The sequence below is a fragment of the Hypanus sabinus genome, chromosome 17, assembly GCF_030144855.1.
Source record: "Hypanus sabinus isolate sHypSab1 chromosome 17, sHypSab1.hap1, whole genome shotgun sequence".
Lineage (NCBI taxonomy): Eukaryota > Metazoa > Chordata > Chondrichthyes > Myliobatiformes > Dasyatidae > Hypanus > Hypanus sabinus.
In genome coordinates this window covers 13,951,892-13,967,156 of record NC_082722.1, presented here as the reverse complement: position 1 = coordinate 13,967,156, position 15,265 = coordinate 13,951,892, and the positions used below count along the sequence as shown (strand labels likewise).

General features: G+C 41.3%; 1 protein-coding gene across 3 annotated transcripts in view; it reads right to left on the bottom strand.

Annotated features, from left to right (window-relative positions):
* The window catches only part of bbs2 (Bardet-Biedl syndrome 2), a 168,084-nt gene that overhangs the window by 51,213 nt on the left and 101,606 nt on the right, over positions 1–15,265 (bottom strand). For all 3 annotated transcript variants that reach the window (XM_059992559.1, XM_059992557.1, XM_059992558.1), the window contains exons 10-14: positions 11,094–11,233; positions 9,996–10,140; positions 8,723–8,894; positions 6,601–6,730; positions 4,161–4,292 (exon numbers count right to left, since the gene is read on the bottom strand). In XM_059992559.1, the coding sequence (XP_059848542.1) occupies positions 4,161–4,292; positions 6,601–6,730; positions 8,723–8,894; positions 9,996–10,140; positions 11,094–11,233 (719 nt within the window). The remainder of the gene's footprint in view (positions 1–4,160; positions 4,293–6,600; positions 6,731–8,722; positions 8,895–9,995; positions 10,141–11,093; positions 11,234–15,265) is intronic.

The following is a 15,265-nucleotide window of genomic DNA, read 5'->3' as shown; positions in this document are numbered from 1 at the left end:
AAGAATTAAAAAATTTACATCTTGTATGTATAATTTGATTCAAAAGCAAATAATTAAATTAGGAATTCATAAATCAAGACAAAAATGGGAATTTGATTTGAATGTTAAAATTGATGGGAAAAACTGGTCAAGATTATGTTTTGATAGTATGAGAAATACAATAAATGTTCGACTTAGATTAATACAATATAATTTTTTACATCAATTATATATAACACCACAGAAAATAAATAGATTAAATTCAAATATGTCTGACCAATATTTTCGATGTAATCAAGAAATTGGTACCTTTTTACATTCTACTTGGTCTTGTTTTAAAATTCAACCATTTTGGATAAATTTAAGACTTTTATTGGAACAAATTACTGGAGTACAACTTCCACATAGTCCACTATTATTTTTATTAGGAGACACTGAAGGGACAATACCGAAACTTAAATTGAACAAGTATCAGAAAAAATTTATAAAAATTGCATTGGCAGTAGCCAAAAAAGTTATCGCAGTTAGTTGGAAATCTGATTCATATTTAACTATGGATCGTTGGAATAATGAAATACATAGTTGTATTCCATTTGAAAAAATTATGTATAATTTAAGAAATGAATATGATATATTTTTGAAAATTTGGCTCCCATACTTACAAAAGATAGGATTAAATACATAGGTCCTTTGAAGATAAAATTATAGTAATTGGGGAAAGTAAAAAATAAATATCAAAATTATTTTGAACTCCATGGAGCATGTGGGGATCCTCCGATATCCAGGCAATCTTTCTCTTCTTTCTTTTTTTTTCCTTTAGATAAGGGTTAAGGGGGGGGAGGGTTAAGGGGAGGGGGGAGGGTTAATATTATCTTTCTTACTATTTTACTATTACATTTATTCTTTGTAATTTCTAAAATTTAATAAATAAATATTTATTTTTAAAAAATTATTCACAGGGATGTGAATCCCTCAAGGTCTTTGGGTACCTATTTACATGTTTCATGTACTCAAGCTTGATTCTTTCTCGCTAAAGAAATCAAGAGATATGGGGATTAGAAACAAAGTGGAAGTACTGGATTATTATTAAATGATAGCAGGATTAAGAATTCAGATAACAAAGCTCACACCTATTTCTGATGCTATTGTGAAAAGTTATTTGACAAAATCCTATAGTCAATGTAAACACCACCCTGCCCTCTATCAGAAGACTTTCATTTTCTGGTACAGCATCAGATGTGAAGTCAGGTTCCATGAATAGAAAAGAAAGCAAGAACTATTTTAGAAACATAGTAAACCTACAACACAATACAGGCCCTTCTGCTCACAATGCTGTGCCGAACATGTCCTTACCTTAGAAATTAACTAGGGTTACCCACAGCCCTCTATTTTTCTGAGTTCTATGTACCTTGTCCAGGAACCATTTCTGCCTCCACCACCAGCAGCCCATTTCATGCACTCACCCCACTTTGCGTAAAAAACTTTCCCCTGACATCTCCTCTGTACCTACTTCCAAGTATCTTAAAACTCTGCCCTCTTGTGCTAGCTATTTCAGCCCTGGGAAAAAGCCTCTGACTACCCACACAATCAATGCCTCTCATCATCTTATACACCTCTATCTGGTCACCTTTCATCCTCTGTCGCTCCAAGGAAAAAAGGCCGAGTTCGCTCAACCAATTTTCATAAGGCATGCTCCCCAATCCAGGCAACATCCTTGTAATCTCCTCTGTACCCTTTTTACAGTTTTCACATCCTTCCTATAGTGAGGCGACTAGCACTGAGCACAGTAATCCAAGTGGGGTCTGACCAGGGTCCTATAGAGCTGCAACATTACCTATTGGCTCCTAAACTCAATCCCACTATTGATGAAGGCCAATGTACCGTATGCTGTCTGAACCACACAGTCAACCTGCACAGCAGCTTTGAGCGTCCTATGGACTCGGACCCCAAATCCCTCTGATCCTCCACAATGCCAAGAGTTTTATCATTAATACTATATTCTGTCATCATATCTGACCTACCAAAATGAACCACCTCACACTTATCTGTGTTGAACACCATCTGCATCCTATCAATGTCCCACTACACTTCACACTATCCACACCTCCAACTTCTGTGTCATCAGCAGATTTACTAACCCATCTCTCCACTTCTTCATCCAGGTCATTTGTAAAAATCACGAAGAGTAAGGGTCCCAGAACAGATCTCTGAGGCGCACCTCCATGCAGAATATGACCCGTTTACAACCACTCTTTGCTTTCTGTGGGCAAGTCAGTTCTGGATCCACAAAGCAATGTCACCCTAGATCCCATGCTTCCTTACATTTTCAAAAAGCCTTGCATGGGGTACCTTGTCAAATGCCCAGCTGAAATCCATATATACTACATCTACTGCTCTATCTTCATCAATGTGGTTAGCTACATCCTCAAAAAATTCAATCAGGCTCGTAAGGCACGACCTGCCTTTAACAAAGCCATGCTGACTACTCCTAATCGTATTATGCCTCCACAAATGTTCATAATTCCTGCCTTTCAGGATCTTCTCCATCAACTTACCAACCACTGAAGTAAGAATTGAAATGAAACTGATTGTTATATAATCAGCAAGGAATTTATAATCCTTAAGGAATTTATAATTCCTATAAGGAATTTCAGAGCAAAGGGGGTTAACTAGTGTAGCACCCCAGCTATTGTGGCCTTATTTATTTCATCATCATTGTTATGTGCCGTGTCAAATGACATGGGCAATCATGGTCTTTCTGTGACCATGATTGTTCTTATTGAATTTTCCTACAGAAGCGGTTTGGCATTGCCTTCTTCTGGGCAGTGCCTTTACACCCCAGCCATCTTCAACACACTTCAGAGATTGTCTGCTTAGCATCAATGGTCTCTTAATCAGGACTTGTGAAATGCAACAGCTGCTCATACTATCTGCTCCCATGGTTTCACATGACCCTAATCAGGAAGTGGGGGCTAAGCAGGAGCTACAGCTTGCTCAAGGGTGACCTGTGGAGGGGAGGAGTGCCTCGCCTCTCCTTTTGGAGAGACATATCTCCACCCCATTACCCAAATCTATTTAATATCTACATTAATGACCTAGAGGAGGGAATAAATTACAAAGGTTCCCAATTTGCTGGTGAAAGGAAAATAGGTAGAAAGGGCCTATTGTGAATAGACACTAATTCTGCAATGGAATGCAGGCAGACTGAGAGACTGGATGAAAGCTTTGACTGAGAGATGAATATGGTGAAGTACAAGTCATCACTTCAGAAAGACAAATTAAAAGATAGATTATTATCTAAATGGACAGTCTGAAAATGAGTGAAGTACAGAGGGATCTATATGCTCTAGTGCATGAATCACAAAGAAAGGTCAAATAGTAAAAAAGGCAAAAAAAAAACATATTTATTATAAAGGGGTTGAAATTTAAAAATAGGGAGGCTCTGTTACAGCTTTATAACTGTACTGGGAGTTAGTGGGCCATAGCTGGAATACTGTGCACAGTTTTGGGCACTTCACCTGAAAACAAGTAGCACTCTAGGCATTCCAAAGGAGATTCACCAGGCTAATTTTTGGGATGAGAGGTGTGTTCTATCAAGAGTAACTGGGCAGTTCAGGGTCGGCATTCCTTGGAATTTAGAATAATGAGAATTTACCTTATTCAGACATAACATGGCTTGAAGGATGGATGCCAAGATTTTTCACCAGTGGGAGAGCCATGAACAAGGGGGCATAGCTGCAAAATAAGTGGCTGGTTATGTAAACTGCAGTGACGAGAAGGGAAGGGGTGAAGAACTGAAAGAGAAATAGATTTGGAGAGGGGAGGCTTGGAGTATTCCCTTTGTTCAGGGGACAGGTCAGGGAGGAGAAGGTTGTTGGTCTTGAAGGAATTTCTTTGAACTTTTGACTTCAGTTAACTTTTTGAAATTCTTTTTGAGTTGCTCTATTACCTTGCAAGTTTAAGATGCAGAGAAGACCAATTCAGTTTAAAAACCTAACAATGACATAAGGAACATTTGACGTGGAGGAAAACTAAGTTAGAGGGAAAAGTGTAAGATTTATTTGAATAACACTAGCATGGTGGTAGTACAGATATATGGCATCTGTGTAAAATTGTTAGTTTGTATTTGTAAAATCATTTTTAAAGTCAGTTTTGTTTTCAGTTTAGTAAAACAACATTACCTCTCCATTAATATTCATTTTAATAATCAGCTGCCCACTGTCTCTCAGGGATATGAAGCAGACTTCCAATGGTGCAGATGGGCACTCAATATCTTCAGGTAAGAGGAAGTTCTGATTTATCCACATCACAACCTATAAAGGGAACAGCAAATAATATAAAGTGAAGTCAACACGGCAACCAAATTCACACAACTCCAAAAACATCACATCTGATTCAACCACAGTCAGGTAGTGGTCCAAATAGCACCTGTGAGTGGTTGCCTTAGTAATTGTAATTGGACAAAAACATATCAGAGTCCACTTATCACAACCGGACAGTTCTCTATCCATTATGTAATATGTAAGTCAGGGGTTTCCAACCTTTCTAATGTCATTAGCCCAGGGATCCATGGACCTCAGGTTGGGTGCCCCTGATGTAAGTTATTACTGACACTGTATAAGTACCAGTGCAGTAACAGAAAATGTATTTCTTATCAGAAGTCATCTCTCCATTCAAATGGAAAGCTAAAGGATCTTTAATGCCCTTTTTTTCTTCTAGATACTACAATTATCAACGTGGTAATATTGAACTATAAAATAACTTATGAAAAAAGCAGTAATTTAAGTGTCTTTAAGGAAAGGAAATTGGCTGGGACCAGCTGGAATGACTAAGAAAGTGACTGTGAACTAGTTTTATGACAGTACTTCATAATGCTGTAGAAATTTTACTGATATCTATGGTAATAACATTAGTTATTACCATAGATATCAGTAAAATTTAAAAAAATGTCAATGACAGCACTGTTATAAACAGGACACTGCAGTGTGGATTGAATTACTGGAGTAGAATTGGTGCAAAATTCCATACACAAAAATAAGAGGATGTGACCATCTTAACAAGAGGGGCTAATCACTTCTTCTTATAACTCAATAGCACATCTATTACCCAACTCCCATCAATACCTTAAGTGTCACTGCTGATCAGAAACTTAATTAAATTAGCTTCATAAATATTGTCACAAGCTGTGTGAAATATAGCGAGTGAATAATTTCTCAATTTGTTAAAGCCTTTCCACCATCTGCAAGAAACAAGTCAGGTATGTAATGAAATACATCCTATTTGTCTGTATAAGTTAAGCTTGACTGTATCCAGGCCAGACTTCTTGATTGGCTGCTTATCCCTCCAAGATCTGCACACCAAATATGAAAATAGTTAGCAATGTGTTCCGTGGATGCATCTGGATTGTCCAGAGGAAGGGTCCCAACCTGAAACATCTACTGTCCATGTCCACTTCTCTCCATAAATGCTGCCTGACCCACTGAATATATCCTGCATCCAGTGCTTTGCTCCATGTTTCTGCAGTGTCTTGTGTCCAAGACTTCTTTAGCATTACCTTTCAAACCTGCTCATAGGACATTGCAGCAGGTGAATGGGGATACCACCACTCCCTCAGATCCTTCTCCAAATTGGATATCATCATGACTTGTAAGTACATCACCAATCTTTCATCATGGTTTAAAAAAAAACCCTAGAACTCCTCGCCTAACTGTGCTACAGAGATGTGTGGCTTTATAAGGCAGCTTAGACACTTTCTCAAGGGCCATTTGGATGTGCCTTACATACTGGCCTTGCCATTGACAGCTGCATTTCTTCAATGAATTTTTAAATATTTTAAGAGAATGTAAGTTAGACAGGATATCTGTAACATGAATTATTCTTGACCTTTTCACTAGTGAGAACAGTTTCTCTCTGAGAACTGTTTATACACCTGATGATTTTAAATCTCTCTCAAAACTCCTCTGTTCCAAGGGGTACAGGGTCAGCTTCTCCAATTCACATAATTCAAACCCTTTCTCCCATTTCACATTGTTGAAAATCTCTTCTATGCCCTTTCTAATGTCTTCATAAAATGGCACACAAAAGCCCCAAATTCCACATACATTTTAGCTACTTTCTCAATCTGTCCCAAATCTTTCAATGAACAGTTCAGATAAACTACAATATTTTGTTGCTTCAGTACTGTTATAAATGTGTCTTCCAGGCTTTGTCGTTATTCCTAACCAAATCTAACAATTTTGCATTTCTCTACATTGCATTCCACCTGCCTCCTAACTTGCCATTTCACCCTCCTGCCCATATCTCCTTGAAGTCTATTGTAATCCCATTCATAGTTCACTAGGTTTTCAAGTTTCATGTCAATAAATTGCAAGTCACCACTGCATTGTTCAATTGTTTTCTTCAACATTATCTCTTACTTCATTACTTTAATTCTAATATCTTTAACTCACTCTTCTCAAAGACCTGGAAACTTTCTGACACTTTACCCAATTCAATTTACCCTCTCCCTCCATCATTCAGGATCACATTTTGATGACACTATCTTGACTAACTTCATTATCAGAGAACCTTATTGATGCCCACTAAAGTCAGAACATGATATAGGTCAATGCTTCAACTTACCCTCTGCATACGATCACTGATTGTGAAGGTGACATAACTCCGAGGTTCAGCACCAGTTCCTGGAGTGCATTGTGCATACATTGAAAATCGTGGCAGCTGTCTTGTCAGTTCAAACACATGAAACTGCATGCTGAGCACAAATATCACAACATCATTCCCAATTTTTATTGAACAAAACTGTCTACAGTAATGTTACCTCACATCAAATGACTTCTATAATTCAAGACTTTATGAAGGTACTAAACACCTGGTGTGGTTTCACAGTAATTCAGCTTATTTGTCTGGGGTCTCTCGCAATTCTCTTTTCATATTTTTACTCAGATCTTTCAAAGTGTTCCTCTGAATGCACTTGTTGGGGCTTTTCAGTGTTGTAACTAGTTTATGCTTTATACCTTTGAATACAGGCAATTTTGCAGTTTGCCATCATAACATTGTCAACTGTCAGAAATTGGATAAGATAATGAATTACTTAATAACACACACCTGTGTTAGATGCATCCTACTTCAAATAGGAAAAAAAATAAGCATCTTATATTCAGCTTCAACATACACTGTTGTTACATACCCCGTGGGTATCTTGTGACTGTCTTACGACCATGATGTAATTGAGTATCTGGTGAGCATAATGTCTTGTGATGGTGGGGTGATGTAGTTTCCCGCCAGTGTGAGGTCACGTGATGACATGTTCCAACAGGTAAAAAATGGGAAAGCCTGCTGTGACACAGGAGTTTGGTGTTGAGTCGTCGTTTAATTCATCAGTTACTCCATTATGCTGCGTATTTGGTCTCATGACGCAATTTTGTTTTAAAGTGGAGTTTTACTTTCTACTGTAAGGTACAGAATTGGTGTGCTGGCAGTTTTTCTAATCGCTGCCAGTCACGTTTGATGTATCTTTGATTTAATTTTAAAGTCTAGTTATTGGAGAGTGAAGATTTTTATTTCCTTCGTCGCGAAATCCTTCAGACAACGCATATTTCGACTGGGATCAGCAGTAATGTCATGTCGTCGAGGAATTCATTACTTCAGGAAAGTCTCTCCTAATTAACTGTATAAATCACCTGGACATTCGTATTTACCACTTTGTTCGCATTTAACACTTTAAGAATTGTTACGAAGTTGCCATAAAGCAGTTAACTTACGGTTAAGTTAGTCATTTGTTTACTTTTCATTTTTATTGAGCAGAGTTTAATAAATATTTATTCGTTTTTAAAAAACCTGTCTCAATTCTATATTCATTGTTGCTGGAGATGTACCGTAACACTGTTCATGTGCAATTAACCACACACACTGAAAGGCACTGACTGTAATACAAACAAGCACTACAATAAATTTTGCACACAAGAGCTCATTAGAATTACAATTAATAAGAACATAGGAACACAAAAAGCTATTCAACCCCTTGACCTTACCATTTTGTTAATTAGAACATCTCCATTCTTTAAATCCCAATTCATTGCCCTTTCCAGCAGTTCCTTAGATTCAAATGTCAACCTCTTTTTAATTGGAATTTATATTTGATATAGTTAATAAACTGAGAAACATTAATAAGGCTATCTCCAGTCTTCTCTTTAAATACATCATGCCTTCTGAACATGTTTCTAATATGAGGTAAGTTTGACATTTTATTCAAAAGATAGAATCTTCCTCAAAGCTGAATTTTCCACAAATGCACTTAAGAATATTGTATATTCCATAATTACGTTTATGTCCTCCAGCTGAACCTCAAACAACGAGGCTCAGCTGGAGGACTTAAGCATAGTAGTTCAGTGTAAGCAAGTCAATTTGACATTCAAAACCAAGGCTTCATGCTCAAAGCCCTGTGTTGACTTACAGTACCTTGTTACAGTATATATTTCACATCCTGAGCATAACTATATAACCCAGATACTGTAAATAAGACAAATGCTTGGACAATTTTCAAATTAAACAGGGAATGGCAGAAAATCTACACAGGTTAGGTACAGGCATCTGTGCAAACAGAAACAGAGTTTACAAGTACAGGTTGAAGCCTTTCATCATAACATGACACTACAATATGGTTCAAGTTGTTTGCAGTCAAAATAAAAGTTACATTTCATTCAATCTACACAGGGCTCATCCAGTTTCCTCTCCCACTGCTCACCTGTTTCTGTAGCCCACAAAAGCCTTGATGTGTAGATCCACTTGGACATCTTTTGGTGGAACAATGGGAACCTGGATATGTCCAGAGAGATTGTGTGCACTGGGATGAACGACATGAGACTCTCCATTAAATATACCTTCGGCGAAGATAAGTACAGCCCGAATGATTGTGTCTATATGAAAACAGACTTACAGTAAAATGAGGGAAATGCAAATAAATAATGTATAATTGATAAAACAAGTTTGCTAACTATACAAAGTAGTTTGTATAAATGATTGATTACATCTACCAAAAGATGAACATGTTGCTTTGACCTGGCTTTTTATGATGGTAAGATACTGCAATCACAAACACATGCTTTGCTGAATATGGGTACTAGATGCAGCTTCATGAGTATGCCCCTCAGATAGTGAAGCACAAAATAAACTTGATTATATCAACTATGGAATTTCAAGTACAGTGCCTTCAAAAAGTTTTCAGCCCCCACAACTGCAGATAAGATTGATGTACTACTTGACAATTACTGTTGAGGCTAGTAGAATCAGTAACTGTAAAAATTACTATCAGATCTAATATCACTAGTGCTCTTTGCCCACTGAGAAAATATTAAATATCATTAATAGTCTCCAGTCAGATTTTTTTTTAAATAGTTGCCATGTAAAAAGGTAAATATGTAGCTGGAAATGAAGTTATAATTCTGTGGCTTTCACAAGGAACTTCAGAAAAAGGGAAAGATTTGGAATTATGTACTTACTCCACTTTCTTGGCACGTCCCCAAGTGCTCTACAGCCTCAGAAATACTCATGAGAAACAAGAAAACTGACAGCCAAATTGTTCACAACAAAGTCATTCAATCAAGCCAGTGTTGTGAAAATAGCCAAATAATCAACTTAAGCAAGTTGATTATTAAGGGCTATATTTTGGCCAGGATTTCTGAAAGAACTCCAGTTCCCTTTCTCCAAAATAACGGTACAATCAATTGTCCCATTCATTTGTGTTGCTTGGATTTCCATCATCTACAGATTTTCTCTCATTTATGTAGGTTTTGTTCCCAACATTAGGTTTCCTGTACATGAATTAATAGTGAATCCATGTTCAAAACTAACTAATGAGCCAAGTTTAACCAGTACATTAAAAAACCATGATTCAAATAACAAACCTTGGAAATAATTTTTAAAAAAACAATTTTAATAATGGCAATAACTACAAAAAGGTGTAATTCTTTATACATCTCCTGGAATGTATAACTCAACATATCTTAAGGTAAATTTACCATTGAATGTAGAAATGTTCAACTCCACATGTGGACTCTGGTTGTCAGTGCCCATGTTAACAGACAGGCTTGTCTGCAGTTGTGTATTGGCTGGAATGATGCCCATTTGTCCATCCCCTTCCCCTCCAAGAGCATTCAGGGCAATCTGACACAAGTGAAACATGTACATAATTAACAGTTACTCATGCATCTACGACCTACAGTTTATCTGGATTCTGAAAATCCCAGCCAAACATGAACACTAATTTCGCACTCAGAAAAGCTCCATGCAACTCTCAAACTTTTAGACCATGATTTTAATATTACCTTACGCTTCATTGGCAGGGTGTGGTAAACTATGTGTATACCTGCCTGGACATGCCCCTCTGCTGACTGCTCCCGTGGCTTCTCCCACAGACCCCTATATAAAGGCGATTGGAGGCACTGCTCGTCCCTCAGTCTCCAAGATGTCGTGGTCACATTTGCAGCTAATAAAAGCCTATCTTTTGCCTCCCATCTCCGAGAGTTATTGATGGTGCATCACAGGGATAAATGTTTTATATATTACAAATTGGAAATAAGCAAAATGAAAATCAGAAACAAACTTATTTTTCTACCATGACTTGAGTGAAGTTAGCAGACCAGTAGCACTGATGTGGGCAGCACAGTGTTCTGCTGACACCGAGCTCTCAGTGACCCTGGTTCATTCCTGACTTCACTAGCTGTCAGTGTGGAGTTTGTGTGTTTGTCCCGTGACACATAGATTTGCCCTGGATGCTGCTGTTTCCTCCAACACCTAAAAACATACAGGTTAATTAGTTCCTGTAAATTATGCCTGGTGCAAATGGATGGCAGTTACATCAATGAAGGGTGTGTGTGTGGGGGGGAGGGGATTGTAGTGGAGAGTTGATGTGCAAGTTATAGGGATATAAATGCGGAAAAGGAACAGATCAGAATGCACGAGAGTCAATTTAGACTCAGCAAAATGATTTACCTTGTATGACATGAGAAAATATTAAACATAATCAGTCCACTGATTCTAACAATTTACAACAGTTATTAGATATCTGAGGAATTGGCACCATCAACTATTATAAACACTTTTGCTGACAAACCAACCTTTGAATTTTCCTCATAGTTACGCAGCTCAAGCAATAGATTCTGTTTGCGTTGGCTCAGTTCACGAATCAAATCTTGTTCTGCATTGCTGTCCATCAGATTTCCTTTCATCTCCCAGCTGGCAGGCAGGTAGCCTCGAACTACAGAACAGGGGACAAATAACTTACACAGCAATTCTAGTGCTCTAGAAATGCAGATCTTACCCACGGGTATTCTTCATATGTAACTGTGGGTAATGTTTGCCAATACATTATTTATGTTCGACTTGGAGGAGGAATTAGCTCAGCATCATCTGATATTCATACTGTCTTTCTGAATGGAACAGTGCTGCAGAACGTAAGTAAAGGATTATGCAAGGAAAGGACTCTTACACCAGATACCGAGTACTCATTACTGCAGGAAGCCCACATGAATAGAGAATATAAAATTCTATATTCATACCATAATACTGCCAGGAGTCAATGGATGGAGGTACTGCAACAAGCTTTCTCTAGTATTGATCAATCTAAATGAGGCTAGTTGAGTTGTTTAGTACCTAAGTCAAAAGTAAATAAATCATTGGCCTGGTTAAAAGGAACAAACTGAATAATCACAGCCCATTGTGTTTAACATTGGAATTGGGCACCTTAGTAGAGAAAAATACATGTTGAGAATATTATAACATTTTAAAAGGGGCAAGTTAATTAAAGGAACAAGATTTCTCACAGATTTATTAAAGGAACATTATGTCAGATTAATTAGAATTTTTGAAGCAATTGCAGGGAAGATCAATTAAGTTACTGCATTAGGTTAAGTTTCTATGGTTTTAGGAAGCCTTTGATAGGGTACCACAAGGCAGACTGAAGAGCAATGTGAATCTCTGAGAATACAAAGACAAGTAGCATATTCAATTGGTACATGAGCAGTAAACAAAAAGGGTATTATTAACACTGTTATCCAATTTTTTAATGCAATTGGAACCTGCAGGACTCTGTATAGCACTCCTCATCTTTTCCTTATTATTACACTAATTTAGGCTTATATATAGGGGTTATGATAACAATCCTAATGGAAGTGTTTTGACCAAAAATGTCGACTCTTTATTCCTTTGCATAGATGCTGCCCGACCTTCTGAGTTCCTCCAGCATTCTGTGTATGTTATGACAACAATGTCTGTAAATGATACAAGAATAGGTCACAGTAATTGATAGCAAGAAAAGAAGACGCTGTAGCGATGTGCTACACACAGCGCTGAAATAACGACACGCAGTCGGTAAGCCATTTCGTGACTAGTTTATTCAAACTTCGCGGCGCTGGCATTTAATCCCTAGCACCCACCCTCTCTGGGTGGAAATGACATCAGAGGTGCATTACGAAAGTCTCTCCCCGCGCGTTGGCTATTTGTGAGCTGGTTCACCTGCGCAGAAAGCGGGTCGCCACATAACCTCCCCCCAGAACCGGCGATACACCCCCCAGTGTCCACAGTCTGGATCAGCCTCTGTTTGGGAGGTCTGCCTCTGCGCCGCAGTGCCTGAACTTTGACCAGCTGCGCCAAGTCCACATGGGCTGGTTTGAGTCGGTCCACCGTGAAAACCTCCTCTTTCCCCCCAATGTCCAGAACGTACATGGACCCGTTGTTGTTGATCACCTTGAACGGCCCCTCGTATGGCCGCTGTACGGTGCCCGGTGTCCGCCACTTCGTACAAACTCAAACTTACAGTTCTGCAGGTCTTTGGGTACATGGGTCGGGGTCCGTCCGTGCTGTGAAGTTGGTACGGGGGCCAGGTTGCCGAGCCTTTCGCGAGCCTGTCCAAGACTGCTGTGGGTTCTTCCTCTTGCCCCCTTGGGGCTGGTATGAACTCTCCTGGGATGGCCAGGGACGCGCCGTAGACCAACTCAGCCGAAGAGGCGTGCAGATCCTCTTTGGGCACCGTGCGGATTCCGAGCAGGACCCAGGGAAGTTCATCCACCCAGTTAAGCCTTTTCAGGTGGGCCATGAGAGCCGACTTCAAGTGACGGTGGAAGCGTTCCACTAGTCCGTTCGTCTGTGGGCAGTAGGCAGTTGTGTGGTGTAGCTGTGTTTCCAACAGGCTGGCCACAGCCGACCACAGGCTGGAGGTGAACTGGGTGCCTCTGTCGGAGGTAATGTGGGCCAGTACCCCGAAGCGTGCTACCCAGGTTGCAGTCAGTGCTTGGGTGCAGGAATCAGCAGATGTGTTGGTGAGCAGGACCGCCTCTGGCCACCTTGTGAACCGGTCTACCATAGTTAGGAGGTACCGCGCTCCTCGGGACACTGGTAGCGGGACCATGATATCCACATGAATGTGGTCGAACCTCCAGTGGGTGGGTACGAACTGCTGCGGCGGGGCTTTAGTGTGCCGATGCACCTTGGCTGTTTGGCACTGCGCGCATGTTCTGGCCCATTCACTGACCTGCTTGCGAAGTCCGTGCCATGCGAACTTGCTGGAGACCAGCCGGATGGTTGTCCTGATAGATGGGTGCGCCAAACCGTGTATGGAGTCGAAAACTCACCACCTCCAGATGGGGCGAGGTTGACCGGTAGCCACATCGCACAAGAGGGCCCTCTCACCTGGGCCTACGAGAAAGTCTTGCAGCTGCAAACCTGAGACTACGGTCCTGTAGCTGGGCATCCCGTCGTCTGCCTGATGCGCCTCTGCTAGTGTTGAATAGTCTACCCCCAGGGGCAGGGCCTGGGTAGCTGGTCTGAAGAGTGCGTCCACCACGACGTTGTCCTTTCCCGAGACATGCTGGATGTCCGTCGAGTAATGAGGTGTAGGACAGATGTCGCTGCTGGCGAGCTGACCAGTGATCGGATACCTTCGTGAACGCGAAGGTCAACAGTTTGTGGTCCGTGAACACGGTGAATGGCCTGCCTTCCAAGAAGTACCTGAAATGCCGGATTGCCAGATACAATGCCAACAGCTCCCGGTCGAAAGCACTGTACTTGAGTTCAGGTGGTCATGGGTGCTTGGTGAAGGACGCCAAGGGTTGCCAGTGCCCCTCGATGTGCTGCTCCAGCACCCCACTGACTGCTGTGTCGGATGCGTCCACCGTGAGGGCGGTCGGAACGTCTGTTCTGGGGTGCACCAGCATCGCGGCATCTGCCAAGGCTTCCTTGGCTTTAACGAAAGCGGCTGCGGCCTCTTCGTCCCAAGTAATGTCCTTGCCTTTACCCGACATCAGGGTGTACAAAGGGCGTATGATACGGGCTACTGAGGGGAGGAAATGGTGGTAGAAGTTCACCATACCAACGAACTCCTGCAGGCCTTTGACCATGTTGGGCCGGGCAAAGTGGCGGATCACGTCTACCTTGGTGGGCTGAGGTGTTGCCCCGTCTTTGGTAATCCTGTGGCCCAGGAAGTCGATGGTATTGAGACCGAACTGGCATTTGGCCGGGTTGATCGTGAGGCCGAAATCACTCAGGCGGGAGTAGAGCTGGCAGAGGTGGGACAGATGCTCCTGGCGACTACTGTTGGCTATAAGGATGTCGTCCAAATAGATGAACGCAAAGTCCAGGTCGCATCCCACCACATCCATTAGCCGCTGGAATGTCTGTGCGGCATTCTTCAAGCCAAACGGCATTCGGAGGAACTCGAACGGGGTGATGAGTGCTGGTTTGGGGATGTCTTCAGGTGCACTGGGATTTGATGGCATCCCCAGACAAGGTCTACTTTGGAAAAGATTCTTGCCCCATGCAGGTTTGCTGCAAAGTCCTGTATGTGCGGCACGGGGTAGCGGTCTGGAGTTGTAGCCTCGTTCAGTCTGCGGTAGTCGCCGGATGGTCTCCAACCCCCCGCTGCTTTGGGTACCATGTGCAGGGGGGAGGCCCATGGGCTGTCGGACCTCCGTACGATCCCCAATTCCTTCATCCTCTTGAACTCCTCCTTCGCCAGGCGGAGCTTTTCCAGGGGGAGTCTTTGTGCGCGGGCGTGGAGGGGTGGTCCCTGGGTTGGGATGTGATGCTGTACCGCGAGTCTGGGCATGGCTGCCGTGAACTGCGGTGCCAGAATCAATGGAAAGTCCGCCAGGATTCTGGTGAATTCGTTGTCCAACAGCGTGATGGAGTCCAGGTGTGGGGCTGGCAACTTGGCTTCACCCAGGGGAACGTCGGGAAGTCTCGGCATGTACCAGTCTTTTCCTTTGTAAGTCAACCAGCAAGCTGTGAGCTCGCA